General features: G+C 32.7%; 1 protein-coding gene across 1 annotated transcript; it reads left to right on the top strand.

Moving 5' to 3' along the window:
- The first annotated feature begins 6,124 nt into the window (after window positions 1–6,124).
- LOC132630936 (probably inactive leucine-rich repeat receptor-like protein kinase IMK2) lies at window positions 6,125–9,516 on the top strand. Its single transcript, XM_060346515.1, has 2 exons — window positions 6,125–8,312; window positions 8,606–9,516. Exons 1-2 carry the CDS (start codon window positions 6,323–6,325, stop codon window positions 9,229–9,231), a joined length of 2,616 nt encoding a protein of 871 aa, XP_060202498.1. The 5' UTR covers window positions 6,125–6,322; the 3' UTR covers window positions 9,232–9,516.
- The last annotated feature ends 6,056 nt before the right edge of the window (window positions 9,517–15,572 follow it).

Here is a 15,572-nt window from a genome sequence, read left to right as displayed (position 1 = left end):
AATATCCATAGGATATAAAACTTATTGACATTCAAAATTCTAAGTTCAAGCTTGAATAATATGATAATAGATAAAAAAAACTACGAAAAATAAAAGAAATATTTATAAATTCCATTACAAATAAATATTTTTATGTATAAAATATTTTAAAAATTGAATACATGTAATATCGGGTTGGTTTGGTTCGGTTTGATTTTTTTTAGTTAAAACCAAACCAAACCAATTATGATCGGATTTTTTTTCTCAACACCAAACCAAACCAATTATGATCGGATTTTTTTTCTCAACACCAAACCAAGTCAAATCAAACCGCTAGTCGGGTTTTTTTCTCGGTTTATCGGTTTGGTGCGGTTTGTCGGTTTACTTTGTACACCCCTAAACTAGATGATGAAAGTCTGTGCTAGTACGGGCCCAACACAAAAAAGAGTATCACAGTTTTTTTTTAGTCTGTTTTAAAAAAAATATATATATTTTTATGTTTAGAAATCATTTAGCTTGAAACTTTTCCTTTTATCTTTAATGAAATTATTTAAATCCACACAAATATCTATGACTTATTTTAGACCATAAGTTTCAGAGATCTTTTTTTTTTTTCTTAAACTTCGTGCCTAGTCAAACTATGTTACATAAATTAGGACAGAGAGAGTATCTTTTAGTAATATAATTATGAAATTTTTATTATAGAAAGTATTATAATTCATTAATTGAAAATATCAATAAATTATTTTACTTAATCCGCTTCTCCCATATATGACTTTCTTGGTTTGGTTCTTCAATTCAAAGATTTGAAATACATCTTCTCCTATCGAGTTTTATACTCAACAACATTGAAAAGCGCTTTCATGTGTTAGCATCTGTTGTAGTCTTAAATTTTTAAGTATAGATTAACTTTATCATTTTAAGAAAATATGTGTATATGTTTCTTGACCGTTTGTATTTCGTCTTCTTGATGTTATTCCTCATTATTTGTATGAGACGTATGTGTCTAAACTTATACCTAAAGATATAAATTTTAAATCTTTTGGTGTTATGACTTCTTTAGCGATTTTTGTGTTCAATTTAAATCGTTATTTCATTTTTCATGAATTTCTCTTCTTTAAATTTTCTCTAAGAGTATTTTCTGAACTTATTATCATTATTTAAATGTTTTTTTTTACAATTGTCTCCTACTCTTTACGTGGACCCACCTTATTTTTTTTTTTTGGCAATTGTCTCCTTATTGTTCACGTGGATCCCATCTTAATTTTTTTTTTATTTCTACTACTGTAGAAGAGTGAGCCCGACCTTGAATTTTTTATTTTTATTTTAACTATATGAGAAGAGTAGGTGAACGACGATCCAACTCACTCTTCTAATATAGTAGAAATGTTGGCTAAAGTGTACCTAGGTTATTGATACAAATACTGAATTTAAGAGGAAGAAGCTAAGCTAAAACTAAGCTAAATTATACCAAGAGAGCTAAAAATAGTTTTTCATTGATAAGCTCCAAATGAGCTGAAGTGACTACAAACAGGCAATAGCCCCTTTCAAGGAGAAGACTGAACTGAAAATAAGAAATTACAATTGGGGAAAATATGTAAATAACAAAACTAGTATTTTAAACTACAGGGACCTATTTGTAAAGTTTCTGGAATTAACAACTAAGGCCCCGTTTGGACATGGTTTGAAATTATATTTGGGCATGCAATTTGGATATTTTAAGGAGTATTTTCTCTTAAAGGCATAAAAACCCCACAAGTTGTGACACTATCAAAACAGACTCAAGTCTTATACAATCTTACCAAATAAGCAAGTCATAGTTCATAACAAAATTAATACGCTAATTCATAACAACCGGCTCAAAATTAATACTAGAAGACCTTTCTAAAATTACAACATCAATTGGACGGCTGGTGGACATAAATAAAAGTGGTAGACATATATAAATTAAAATGTTGGTAGACATAAATAAAATTTGGTGGAAGTTAATGAGATTGGTAAATGATTGATGGGGGTAATTGTTAAAAATATCTACCAACTTATGGGTCTTTTTTTACAAAATATAAACTTATGGGTTAAATTTATATTTAAAAAAGTTAAAACCATGGTTTGAAATCATGAGTGAAAACGCATGTCCAAATGCTGGTTTGAAAACGCATGGCCAAACGCCTACCAACTCTAATAGTATAAGCCTTCAAAGCCTCTTGTACAACCTTCTCAAGCAGCTCGATTTCAACCCATTATTTCCATATTGTATCAGTTATCCTAGGTTACAAAGAAGAAAAGAGCATAGGATACACCTAACTAGCAAATGATACTAACGATGTCTTACTATTCATGACCAACATCGCTCACTAATCTGGAGAATCACTCAGATTGTATAGCTGTTTATAAACAAACCATGATGCACTGATTCAAATATCCTTTACCGTAATTTAAGCCAGCTACGAATTTAGGCTAGAACACTTTAACATTTTGTATGAGCATGATTCTATCACATGTCTATTTTACCCTTGACATTTTCAGTCCTCCATCTATTTAATACCTTTTTATATTATATAAATTTATTTTTTTAACCTAGGTATCTATAGATTTTTATTTAAATTCATATTATAAGTAGAATAATTTTTTATGAATTTATCACAAAATCTAATGTTGCTTTTTTTATGATTCATATTTTAGTGTATATATATATATATATACAAACACATGCGCGCACATATTACATGTTATTTTTTGTATATGTATATTTAAATTTCACTTCTCTCTTATTCTTTGTTGTCAATATATAAATGAGTATTAGTTGTCATTAATAGAGAATATTTTAAATTATAATTTGAAATTTATTTAAAATATACATAGATAATCTTTTAGGAATTTTTTTATAGAATATACCTCTATTTTTATTAATTATTTTGGGGATAAGACACTATTACCCCTCTGAACTTTGGTCACAGTTGCTACGACACACCTAACCTTTTTAGGGATCCTATTACCCCCTAAACTTTTTTAAAACGGAATACTTACCACCTTGAAACTCCATATCTACTCTCTTATGGGAGACTGACATACACTCTCCTTGCAACATATATATTTATTTATTTTCTTTTTTTAATTATTTTCGCTAACGTGGTAATTTATTAAAAAAATTGAAAAACTGAATTTTCTTTTTAAAAAAATGAAAAATGGATATTTAGAAAAAAATCTGAAAACATGGAAAAAAAAATGGATTTTTTTTTTAAATATGGATAACTGGATTTTTTGTTAAATATCTTAAAAAATCTAGATTTTCACGATTTCATTTTTTAGGACACTTTTATTTTTCATATAAAATCTGGATTATTTAAAAAAAAATTTGGGAAAAGTGTTTTTCCTTGTCAAAATGTGCTAAAGTTTTATAAAAATTTGGAAAAACTAATTATTTTTTAAAATGTGGTAAATCCGTTTCTTTAAACTAAATCTGGAAAACTAGATTTTTTTTATATATAGAAAAAATAATCAGTTTAGAAAAAAAATTTAAGCTTTAATGATAATTAATTAGGTGTAATTAAATGTGAAGTACCCAATTAAAAATGACACGTGTTAGATTTTTATGCTTCTCACTCTCCCAAAGAGATTGAAATACACTCTCCTTGCCACGTCAGCGCTTAAGGAGGTATTCCATTTTTAAAAAGTTCAGACTGGTAATAAGACGCCTGAAAAGGTAAGGTGTGTCGTAGCAACTTTGGCCAAAGTTCAGGAGGGGGGGGGGGGGGGGTGGTAACAGTGCCTTATCTCAATCATTTTGTATTATCTGCATTAAAAGATATTTATAAAGTTATTATTATCTGTTATTTTTACTTGTATAAATAGATATCAGAGTCTTGATTATTATTAATAAAAATAAATTTTTTTCTTCTCATTTATTTCATTATAGAACGTCATTAAGTTATATACTCAACGAGTATTTCTCACTTTTCTTTTTCTGTCTCAAAAGTAATATTTATTCTTTTATAGGAAATTTTTTACATAGATTAAAGAGGAAAAAAAATCACGATTTTAAAGAAGTAAAAGCAAAAAAGATAAGCTGATAATGTAAGGGCTAAAATAGGAATTTAAAAAAATCAATTAGGATAAAGGAGGAGAATGACTATGATTCAAAATTGAGAAGGGAAATTAATTTTTAAAGCAAAGTTGGAAGTGATAATGATTTTCACCCTTTGCATGATAAAAGAATTCTTTTTAAAGATTTTTAACTTTTATAATATTATATAAAACTTTTTTACACTATCAAATCACTTAAAATATATTTTCCATTTTAACTACAAGTAATTGTTTTAATAACTGAAATTAATAACTTTAAAATAAGACAACAACTTGCTATAGTATGGTAAATCAATTTATTCTAACACAAATTCTTATATATAATATACGGCAAAGGGTCATATATACCCCTGTACTATCCCAAAATAGTTGTGCGTATTCCCTGTTTGTTTTTCGATGATATGTATCCTCGCCGTTAGCGTTTTTGTCACATATACCCATGCGTCTAACAACTCCATTTAACAGGGACACATGGCACGATCTCAACGGCTCCAACCATTTTATTTTTTATTTAATCTAATTTATCATTAAAAAACTATTTTAAACCAAAAAGGAGCTATTTCTTGAAAATGTGGCTATTTTTGAAATCCAAAATGTGGGTTTCTTCTTCTTCTCCAACTAATTTGCAACTAAAATTCACCCAAAAACCCACCAAATTTTCCCAAATTTCAGATATCAACTCTTCAATATTTTATCGATCTTTTTCAATAACATTCACGCGAAACAAAGTTCGTTTGAAGAAACCCAATACTTGAACTTGAAGCTACAAGTTTCATTAATGGTTGTCCATGGAGTTTATGCTTTTCTTCACGTTCTAGCTACTCAAGACAAGCTTTAATTACAATTTTTAGATTCAATTATCAATACACAATTTATTCCAACAAATTTTTCACCATTTTGATTTTTTTTTCGGCCACCATTTTCATATTCAAGAATCTAATTGTAGAGTTCATGAACCTTATGGGCATATTTCAAAGTGAGTTTAATTTTGGATCCATGAATATACCGTTGAAGTCGTCGGATGCCGGTGGTGGAGCTTCGCCGGAGATTAGACTTTCTAATTTTCAATTTTTTTTTTAATTTTGTTTTGTGTTTTTTTAATGATAAATTAGATTAAATACAAAATAAAATGGTTGGAGCCGTTGAGATCGTGCCACATGTTCCTGGTAAACGGAGCCGTTAGACGCGGGGGTATATGTGTCAAAACGCTAACGGCAGGGATACATATCATCAAAAAAGTAAACGGAGGATACGCACAACTATTTTAGGATAGTGCAGGGGTATATATGACCCTTTGCCGTATAATATATACAGAAAAGGGGTCAGGACAAAGTCAAAGTAATTATAACGTTCCAATTAGGAAGGTGACTGAAGCTATAGTTTATTTATTGAAGCTATAGTATTACTAACAATTACTTTGACTATTCCCCCTTTGCCTTCACTATGGATGTAGCCGTTGGAGGTCATCCGCGTCAAACACGGGGGCCATTCGTTTCCCAATCAATGTGGACCATCTCAACACTATTTTCACCTCTCTCCAACAAAAAAATTAACAAAGAGGGTTAATATCGATATTGGTCCCTCAGTTATATATAAATTCTAATTTTAGTCTTTATAATAACTCACCAAGTATATTTAATTTTTACTTGAAATGTGCACTTCTGATTCTTTTGTTTATAAATATTCACAAATTTTCAGGATTATTAACTCTTCTGTTGTTTAATTATTCACGTGTTATGTAAAAAATTGTATTGTTATTCTATATTTGAGGAATAATATACTTTTAAAAATAATTTAAATATAACATATTTCCGATATAAAAGGACTCAAAAAAAATATTTTAATTAATTGAAGATTAAATATTTTGAGTCATACATCATAAGGATCAAAATTAGAATTTACTGATAACTGAAGGACCAAATTGATATTGTTCCTAACAAAGAAATAAAGTAGACCATGTCTACATGAATTATCAAGAAAACTAGCCGTTAAGAGACCTTATAATTATTTTTCTGAAAACCATAGTATTGTTATTCTGCTCACTTTGTCTTCAACCTTAACCGTTGCTACTCTTAAAGATTCCCTCCATTTTCTTTCAGTAGCCCCTTCTCTTTCTTCTCCTACTAGTATTTATCCCTTTCTTTCCCATTTCTCTTCATTTAATTTTCTTTCTCTTCTCTCAAAACATATCTTCAAAAAGCTGTAGAATACTATAGCTATATTCCATTTATTTCTCCTTCTATAAGCCTGTTCTAAGTTTATGGATAGGTGGAATACTTCATTGAGTGGATTTTACAACTACCCTTTTCGATTCTTGAATTTTTATCCACAAATAAAAGCTGGTTCTAGTTGTGTTCATGGCAAGAATAATAAAAAATGGAAGCATTCTTCTTGTTCTTCTTGGCATAATACTATGTTCTTGTTTGTTATGATTGTGTTTTCCATTTTCCCTATTATATCAGCTGAGAAGTATCATTCTGATGGGATTATTGTAACTCAATCTGATTTTCAAGCTCTCAGAGCCATTAAAAATGAACTAATTGATTTTAGAGGAATCTTGAAAAGTTGGAATTTCAGTGGACTTGGAGCTTGTGCTGGTGGTTGGGTAGGTATTAAATGTGTTAATGGTAAAGTTATAGCTATACAGTTACCTTATAAGGGATTAGGTGGAAGAATATCTGAAAAAATTGGTCAATTACAAGCACTTAGAAAACTTAGTCTACATGACAATGTTATTGCTGGATCTGTTCCAACTTCTTTAAGTTTTCTTCCAAATTTAAGAGGTGTTTATCTTTTTAACAACCGGCTTTCGGGTATGATTCCACCATCAATTAGAAGAAGTCCAATGCTTCAAACACTTGATGTTAGCAACAATCAACTCACTGGTATTATTCCTCCAAGTCTTGCAAATTCCACAAGGTTATACAGACTCAACTTGAGCTACAATGCATTTTCAGGTTCAATACCAGTAAGTTTTACTCAATCTCCTTCTCTTACTTTTCTTGCACTTGAACATAACAATCTTACTGGCTCTATTCCTGATACTTGGGGTGGTAATGTGGTTGTAAACAAGTCTTATTACCAACTTACCTTTCTTACCCTTGATCACAATCTTTTATCTGGGAAAATTCCAGTTTCAATTAGTAGGTTAAGTATGCTTGAGGAGATTAATCTTAGTCATAACCAAATTAATGGGACTATTCCTGATGAATTAGGTGGTCTATCAAGGCTTACTATTCTTGATTTATCTAATAATACCATAAACGGAACTATTCCTGCTAGTTTTTCCAACCTTTCAGCTCTTGTTACTTTGGACTTAAAGAACAATCTCTTGGATAACCAAATCCCTGCTACCATGTATCGATTGAAAAAACTTTCAGTGCTGGATTTGAGTAACAACAAGTTCACTGGTCATATTCCATCCACTATTGGAAATATTTCTAGGCTCACCTCACTTGATTTATCTGGAAACAACTTCACTGGTGAAATACCGAACTCTCTTGTTTCATTGAAAAATCTGACTTCTTTGGATGTGTCTTATAACAATCTTTCTGGTCTTGTCCCATCTCTTCTTTCGAAAAAGTTCAATTCAAGTGTTTTTGTTGGAAACCTAGAGCTATGTGGATATAGTCCATCAACTCCCTGTGCTTCGCCGCCACCTCAAACTCTTCCTTCTTCTCCTATTAGTGGGGCTACCAAGCCTCGTCATCGCAAACTTAGTACCAAGGATATCATTCTCATTGCATCTGGAGCTCTTCTAGTTGTTCTACTTCTTTTGTGCTGCTTGTTACTTTGCTGCTTGATTAGGAAAAAGGCAAAATCCAAAGCGAAAAACAGTAGCAAAGCTAGTGGCTTAGCTACTACCACAGGGAGAGGTGCAAAGGCAGTTCCAGCAGTAACAGGAACTGAAGCTGAATCAGGTGAAGCTGGTGGAAAGCTAGTCCATTTCGATGGACCTTTCGTGTTTGCAGCAGACGATTTGTTATGTGCCACTGCAGAGATCATGGGGAAGGGTACTTATGGGACAGCATATAAGGCGACATTGGAGGATAATAATCAAGTTGCTGTGAAGAGGCTACGCGAGAAGATCACTAAGGGGCAGAAGGAGTTCGAAGCTGAGGTTGCTGAATTAGGGAAGATTCGACACCCGAATATATTGGCTCTTAGGGCCTATTACTTGGGACCTAAAGGAGAAAAGCTTCTTGTCTATGATTACATGCCTAATGGAAGTCTCTCATCCTTCCTCCATGGTAAAATTGTTTATATCCTCTTTTTGGGGATACTTACATTTTTGGACCGCTCGAAAGAATATTAGCCAACAATGTATAGGTTGTGTATATTAAGTATGTGTGTATATATATACATAGAATATACATATAATATACAAAAATGTACATCTAATATACATAATCAGTGTATTGGTTTTGTACATTTTGGATATTTCCCGTAATCAATTTCGGCTGATGGGCCAAAAATGAAAAATCCCTTATTTTTATCATGTTGACAGTCTAACAACATACTTTGTGTTCTTCTATATATGCAGCTCGAGGTCCTGAGACAACGATAGACTGGCCTACAAGGATGAGGATTGCTATCGGTATAACAAAAGGAATCTGCTTTCTGCATACCAAAGAAAACATAATACATGGGAATCTTACATCAAGCAACATACTTCTTGATGAGCAAAACAACCCAAAGATTGCAGATGTGGGCCTCTCCAGGCTTATGACTACTGCTGGAAACACAAATGTGATTGCCACTGCAGGCACGCTAGGTTACCGTGCACCAGAGCTCTCCAAAATCAAGAATGCAAGCACCAAGACTGATGTCTATAGTCTTGGAGTGATCATTTTGGAGCTCTTAACCGGAAAGTCACCTAGCGAGGCAACTGATGGTCTCGATTTGCCACAGTGGGTAGCTTCCATTGTGAAAGAGGAGTGGACTAATGAAGTGTTTGATGTGGAACTTATGAGGGATGCACCTAATATTGGTGATGAACTGCTTAATACATTGAAACTAGCTTTGCATTGTGTTGATCCTACACCAACTGCTCGACCCGAAGCTCCACAAGTACTACAGAAATTGGAGGAGATAAAACCAGAGATGATGTTAACAGCCACCAGTTTTGGAGATGATGGCACAGCAGTTCAAGAAAAGAGTGAAGAGTAAAAAAATCTGCTGATGAAGTATGGAAAAAGGTTTAAGAGTGGAAAATTTTGAGCTTTTTTACTTGATATCTAATCTATTTGTTTATTCTTTCATTTTTTTATCTTCCAGTTAGTGGGATTGTTGTTTCCTATTAAAGATCTACTAGTAAACTGTGTATATATATACGAGCTTGTGATTGCTGCATAGGTTTTACTGATGAAGAAAAACATTTTGTTCAATTCATTCATTTTATTCATTGTAATGTACTAATAAAATAAATGCAGTATCTGTTTTCTCATGAGATAAGTGATAGATATCAGATTGTTGTCGTGTTATCATTGAGATAAGTGATAGATTTCAGATTGTTGTCGTGTTATCATTGATTTCGCAAATTCATCTAAAGCTAGAGGCCAGTTTATATAATAAGGTTAAAATTGCAGTCAAGATCGTGAAGAAAGTACCTAAATACGACTGTTGAGAAAAGACTATTAGAGATTTTGCGACATTTACTGCCCATTCATTTCTTTTGTTAGGTACTATCTTCCAGTCCATATTATATGTTTTTTAGAGTAAGGTTATTCGGGCGGCTCCGCCGTCCGAATTGTAGTCTGGCGAAGCGTCCTCAGCGGCGGACCGGGCCCAAGTCCCCTGGAAGGGGGCGCCAGAGAGGGTGAGAGCCCCGTTGTGCCCGGACCCTGTCGCACCACGAGGCGCTGTCTACGAGTCGGGTTGTTTGGGAATGCAGCCCAAATCGGGCGGTGAATTCCGTCCAAGGCTAAATACGGGCGAGAGACCGATAGCGAACAAGTACCGCGAGGGAAAGATGAAAAGGACTTAAGTATGATGGTCTTAAGTATAAAAGCAATTGTCTAAACTAGGTCTTAAGTATAAAAGCTGTCTAAACTAACTTCTTGTTTTTCTAAAACGTGAAATTTAATGAAAGACATGTTAGAAACGATTAATATTTTGCTTATAGACAGAGAGTTTACAGCAAGATTATGGGAGTACGTAGTAACTATGAAAAACAGAGAGGTCTTCCAGAGATATCTGGCAATCAATTATTCTTCTGATAAACGTCCATATTTGTGTTAGCATCGTATGAAAACATCAAAGTAATTTGCACATTTGGCTGGCCTCTTGAAAGCATGTTTAATTTCACTAGCAGCAGTTCCCACTTTAAGAGCTTACTTTTTCTTTTTTGGTTTAACCATCTTCAAGAGTTCTACTGATATCTGCTAATGTAGCTCAAAAAATGATCTTCAATGTTTTTATCTTTTATTAATACCATAGAAAATTTGTTTCCAAAATATACATTCGTTTTACCTTGGTGGTCTGATAATGCCCCCCATAAAACTCAAAACCCGAAATGTGGCTACTATTTGTCACCTTAGAAATAGACACCATAAAGTCATTTACACAGCGAATAACATTTAATTTCTCATTCTATTCTCTGTGAGACTCAACTTCAACATAGTTAATTTTTATATTTGATAACGATCGCTTTATGCCAGATTAAATGGTGCAATTTGAGAGTATCAACTTCCTTGCAAAACAATAAAGAAACTCTTCCATCTCCCAGGCATAATACAATGAATAGCCGGAAAGTGGGGGATTATTTGAATGGGGTAAAACCCGATCTTACCATGTGCACTAATTAGGATATGACACATATGGAGCGGTGACACGACATACATGAGTTAGCGGGGGTAACTCCAGCTTTGACACGTAAACATATCTGAGGTGGTCGATCTTATCTGTTGTGGATCCGGAACCTTAGCATAGGCCCGTCTAGCTTCAGAGATATAACACGGAGAGTGCGACAATGGTAGATCTGGGTAAGCTCATCTAGCACCGTTCCCAAGAATCTGGGATATATTTCGACAGTTTCAAAGCTGCGCACCTAACTGTTGTGACGTTCAAGGAGGATCATCATGGGGGGGCGAGAATCAAGGAAGACGTTATTTAGAGTTAGGTTATAAAAGCATCCCTTCTCCTCCTATGTATCCCATCTGATTTTCCATCATTACGGCTATTATATTACTCCATTGTTGCCCTCAAGCTCTAAGGCTGTTAGTGGTCGTTTGGTTTAAGGTATAACATGGGTTATGCCGGTATTAATTTTTATACCACGTTTGGTATAAGGTATAGATTTATTCCGGGATTATTTTATACCTTGTACCAAACGTGGTATAAAAATTAGTGCTGGAATAATTCAACTTATATCTTTTTAACCCACTTATACTGGTATTATTTTATACCATCTTTCAAATGGTATAAAATAATATCAACAGATGGTATAAATTAGTCCCGGGATTGTAATCCCGGGACTATTTTGACCTCAAACCAAACGACCACTTAGGCTCTTAAGCTCAGGAAGAGAGTTGCCAGACAACTACACCGAGACACTTGAATAAGAATCTCTTAAGTACTTTATTTTATTCATATCATCTATTAATATGATTATCTGTTTGATCATATTCTACTGTTATTATCTAGCAAATTAGCAATAACAAATTATTGCTCGGTCACTTTAATTTGTGGCTTGAACCAATAAAAAAAAGGAAAATTTTATAAAGAGCAAACATTTGGGGTTAAAACACCCAGCATAGCTACAGTTTACATAATTACATGGCGTAGCAAACATTCTAGCTTCCCCGGCGTGTATTCAAGTTGGATGTATTCAACTAAGTTATATTCAAGTCAAATATATTCAACTCAATTGTATTCGTTGTAGCTATTTTTACACTGTATTCACTTTATTATATTTAAAATCGGTTGTATACAAAAACATATCCTTCAAAATACAGCCCAAAACACTGAATTTTGCACTAAAAAATACAGCCCAAAACACTGAATTTTGCACTAAAAAAATTAACGAATACACACAAAAACTGAATACAAGAAATAAAATTCACTTTATTCATTTGTATACACTTCAAATTCACTCTGTTCATTTGTATACAAAAAAATCTTCTTCGAAATACAAGCGAAAAACACTATATACACAATGTGTATATAACAAATCAGTGTATTTTGTATTTTTCGGTCAAATTTCGATCAGATTTGACTATTTCCGGTCAGATTCCGATCAGATCCTGCCAAATCTGACTGTTTCCGTCCAGATCTGACCGTCGTCACCGTCATCGTCATCAACAACCGGATTGTATTCAAAATAGAAAGCCGCTTCCGGCTAGATCTGACTGTTTCCGTCCAAATCTGACCGGAATCTGGACGGTAATGAAGTTTGTTTTCTTCTCTTTTTTTTTTTTAATTGAAATTAGAGCAAGTGAAGATTTGAAGTCGTGTGCAAACTAAAGAATCAATTAATGTCTGATGAGTATCCGATGAAAACTAAGATCCAAAGAAGAGAAGCATCAGATTTGCTTGATTCTGACAATTGAAAACTTAATAAGGACATAAAAGAATTAGAATAAATAACTCACACAATTTAAGATTGAAAGAAAAGGGGACAGTGAATAAGAAAAGGGGACAGTGAAGATTTGACGGAAAAGAAGAAGAAATCGCCGGAGAAAAGCGGCGAGCGAACAACGCCGGCGGAAAATAATGGCGGCACAGAAAGGGGGACGGCGACGGGAAAGAGAACGGCCGAGCTCCGGCGGTGGTCAGCCCCTGAGATAAGAAGCAGACAACCCAAAATTCTACTTTAGATATATATATGTAGCTATTAATTGTATTTAACATATTACTCTTAGCTATAGGATGTAATTAATCTAAACTATAGTTACTAAATATAAATATATATTTAACATATTACTCTTAGCTATAGGATGTAATTAATCTAAACTATAGCTATTTAATTGTTACTCTAAGTCAAGAATTTAAGGGTAAACATTATCACCAACGAATAAGCATAATTCTTAGGCAGATTAATTGAGGAAAAAAAATTATTTTGTCAAAATGAATCTGGGATTTCGCATATTTTCCAAAATATCTAATTTTATATGAATTTCAAGCATTGATCAAATTTTCAAAATGAAATTTATTTATCTAAAAACTACATAAATGCGGTATACAATAATATCTTAAAACCAAGAACATAAAATGTTTGAAAAAGCTATATTAAAAGAAAGAATATTTCTATTATATATAAGTGTGAAGGAGGGACTAACACAACTGTGACTGCTTGTACCAAAAACTTTATAAATTGTACACGCTATGAATGCTTGTACTAAAAGCTATATAACTTGTACATTTTAACCGACTACTTTTTTATTCCACGTAGACATATGTTATAGTACTTAATATTTATTCTCTTCTCATGTATGGACTATGCACTTATTTATTTCCTCCGTGCATTTTTACTTGTTCACTTTTGTCTTTTCACGTTTTTTAAGAATTAATAAATTTCACGTGGACATATGTCATAATACTGAATATTTATTCTCTTCTCATGTATACACGTATGCACTTCAATTTTAATTCTCCGTCACATATTTATTTCCTCCGTGCAGTTTTACTTGTTCACTTTTGACTTTTCACGTTCTTGCTGAATAATTATTCTCTTCTCATGTATATATGTATGCACTTCAATTTTAATTCTGTAACAAATATTTATTTCCTCCGTGCACTTTTACTTGTTCACTTTTGTATTTTCACGTTTTTTAAGAATTAATAAATTTCACGTGGACATATGTCATAATACTGAATATTTATTCTCTTCTCGTGTATACACGTATGCACTTCAATTTTAATTCTCCGACACATATTTATTTCCTCCGTGTAGTTTTACTTGTTCACTTTTGACTTTTCATGTTCTTGCTGAATAATTATTCTCTTCTCATGTATACATGTATGCACTTCAAATTTAATTCTCCGACACACATTTATTTCCTCCATGTACTTTTACTTGTTCACTTTTGACTTTTCATGTTCTTTAAGAATTAATAAATGAAGTACTCCCTCCGTCCCATATTACTTGGCCACATTACTTGTCTTTTCACGTTCTTTAAGAATTAATAAATGAAATACTCCCTTCGTCCCATATTACTTGGCCACATTACTATACTTGACTTTTCACATTCTTTAAGAATTAATAAATGAAGTACTCCCTTCGTCCCATATTACTTGGCCACATTACTAAAAATATATGTCTATTTTTCTATTCTATATTTTTCTTATTATATATACTAGTTATGTGAGGCCCGTGCTAAGCCCGGGCCCAAACTCAAGATATAAAAATAGATATTTTAACTAAAGAAATATAATTTGTGTTAGTACAAGTGTACAACAACAACAATAACAATAACAACCATATACCCATTGTAGTCCCACAAGTGGGTAGTTATATGAAAGCAAAATTTTCATTCCACTCCTTTAATATTTTAACTTCCATTTTGATGAAATTATTTACTTCAAATCAAGTGCGGAGGCAGAATTTGACATTTATAACTTATGTATCCTAATTTTCTGAAGTTATTTAGTTCTAAATAAATAATCTATACATAGTTAATGAACTTTTAAGACAAATACATAATTTAACTTGTGCAGCGGATGGAGCTGCTCCTCTCTTAATTAGGAATTAGAGGTTCGAACATGGATATGGAAAAAATCTTTGGAGGAAGCGCTCCCCCCAAATAGGCGCGATACAGTGCGAATTATCTGGATTAATTGGGCTCAAATGCGGATATCGAGCACCAACCAGAAAATCAAAGAACATGAAAAATGAGGTAGGAGGTTCGATAGCTTTTCAAAAGTAGATCTTAAAAACAAAAAACAAAAAACAAAAAAAATGACTTAAATAAATAAGATTAGGACCTAAAAGTAATTAATTAAAAAGTTTTTAAAAAATTTGGAAATTATTGTGAGGACTACAAAAGTCCCCAGGTTCGATAGCTTTTGAAAAGTAGACCTTAAAAACAAAAAATAAAAAAATTGACTTAAATAAATAAGATTAGGACCTAAAAGTAATTAATTAAAAAGTTTAAAAAAAATTGGGAAATTATTGTGAGGACTACAAAAGTCCCCACATTTGCTCTTATATATAATAGTAATATCAAAAAAAAATAAAAAATCTTCGCTGGATTTTATCTGTTTTAACAAAGACGCAAAGATCGTAAATTAAAAAAGCTCTCTTCTCTCTCGTCCTATTTTCATGCAAAACCCTACTACGTAGATCTGAAACTTGTCATCCATGGCCTTCATGGCCGTTGATCAGACCATCATGGTGGCTGACCAACCTTCTATGACTACACAACAGGGAGAAGAACAATCATAAACCAAATTACAATATGCCAATCTCTTCAAACCAGCAATTTTGAACGACAATCATACACAATGTCACACCCCAACCTTGGTAAGGCGTGACTGGCACTCGGCACCTTACGGCAACTGAGCGAACCAAC

Source organism: Lycium barbarum, chromosome 3 (genome assembly GCF_019175385.1).
Source record: "Lycium barbarum isolate Lr01 chromosome 3, ASM1917538v2, whole genome shotgun sequence".
In the NCBI taxonomy this organism is placed as follows: Eukaryota; Viridiplantae; Streptophyta; class Magnoliopsida; order Solanales; family Solanaceae; genus Lycium; species Lycium barbarum.
The sequence above is the reverse complement of the archived record's forward strand: the minus strand, read 5'-3'. Positions and strand labels throughout refer to the sequence as shown.

What these genes read in the sequence shown, in the direction of transcription:
- LOC132630936 (XM_060346515.1), top strand. Translation starts at nt 6,323, where the DNA reads ATGGATAGGTGGAATACTTCATTGAGTGGATTTTACAACTACCCTTTT. An exon ending in TCTCTCATCCTTCCTCCATG is followed by an intron (nt 8,313 to 8,605) that starts GTAAAATTGTTT and finishes CTATATATGCAG; the next exon opens with CTCGAGGTCCTGAGACAACG.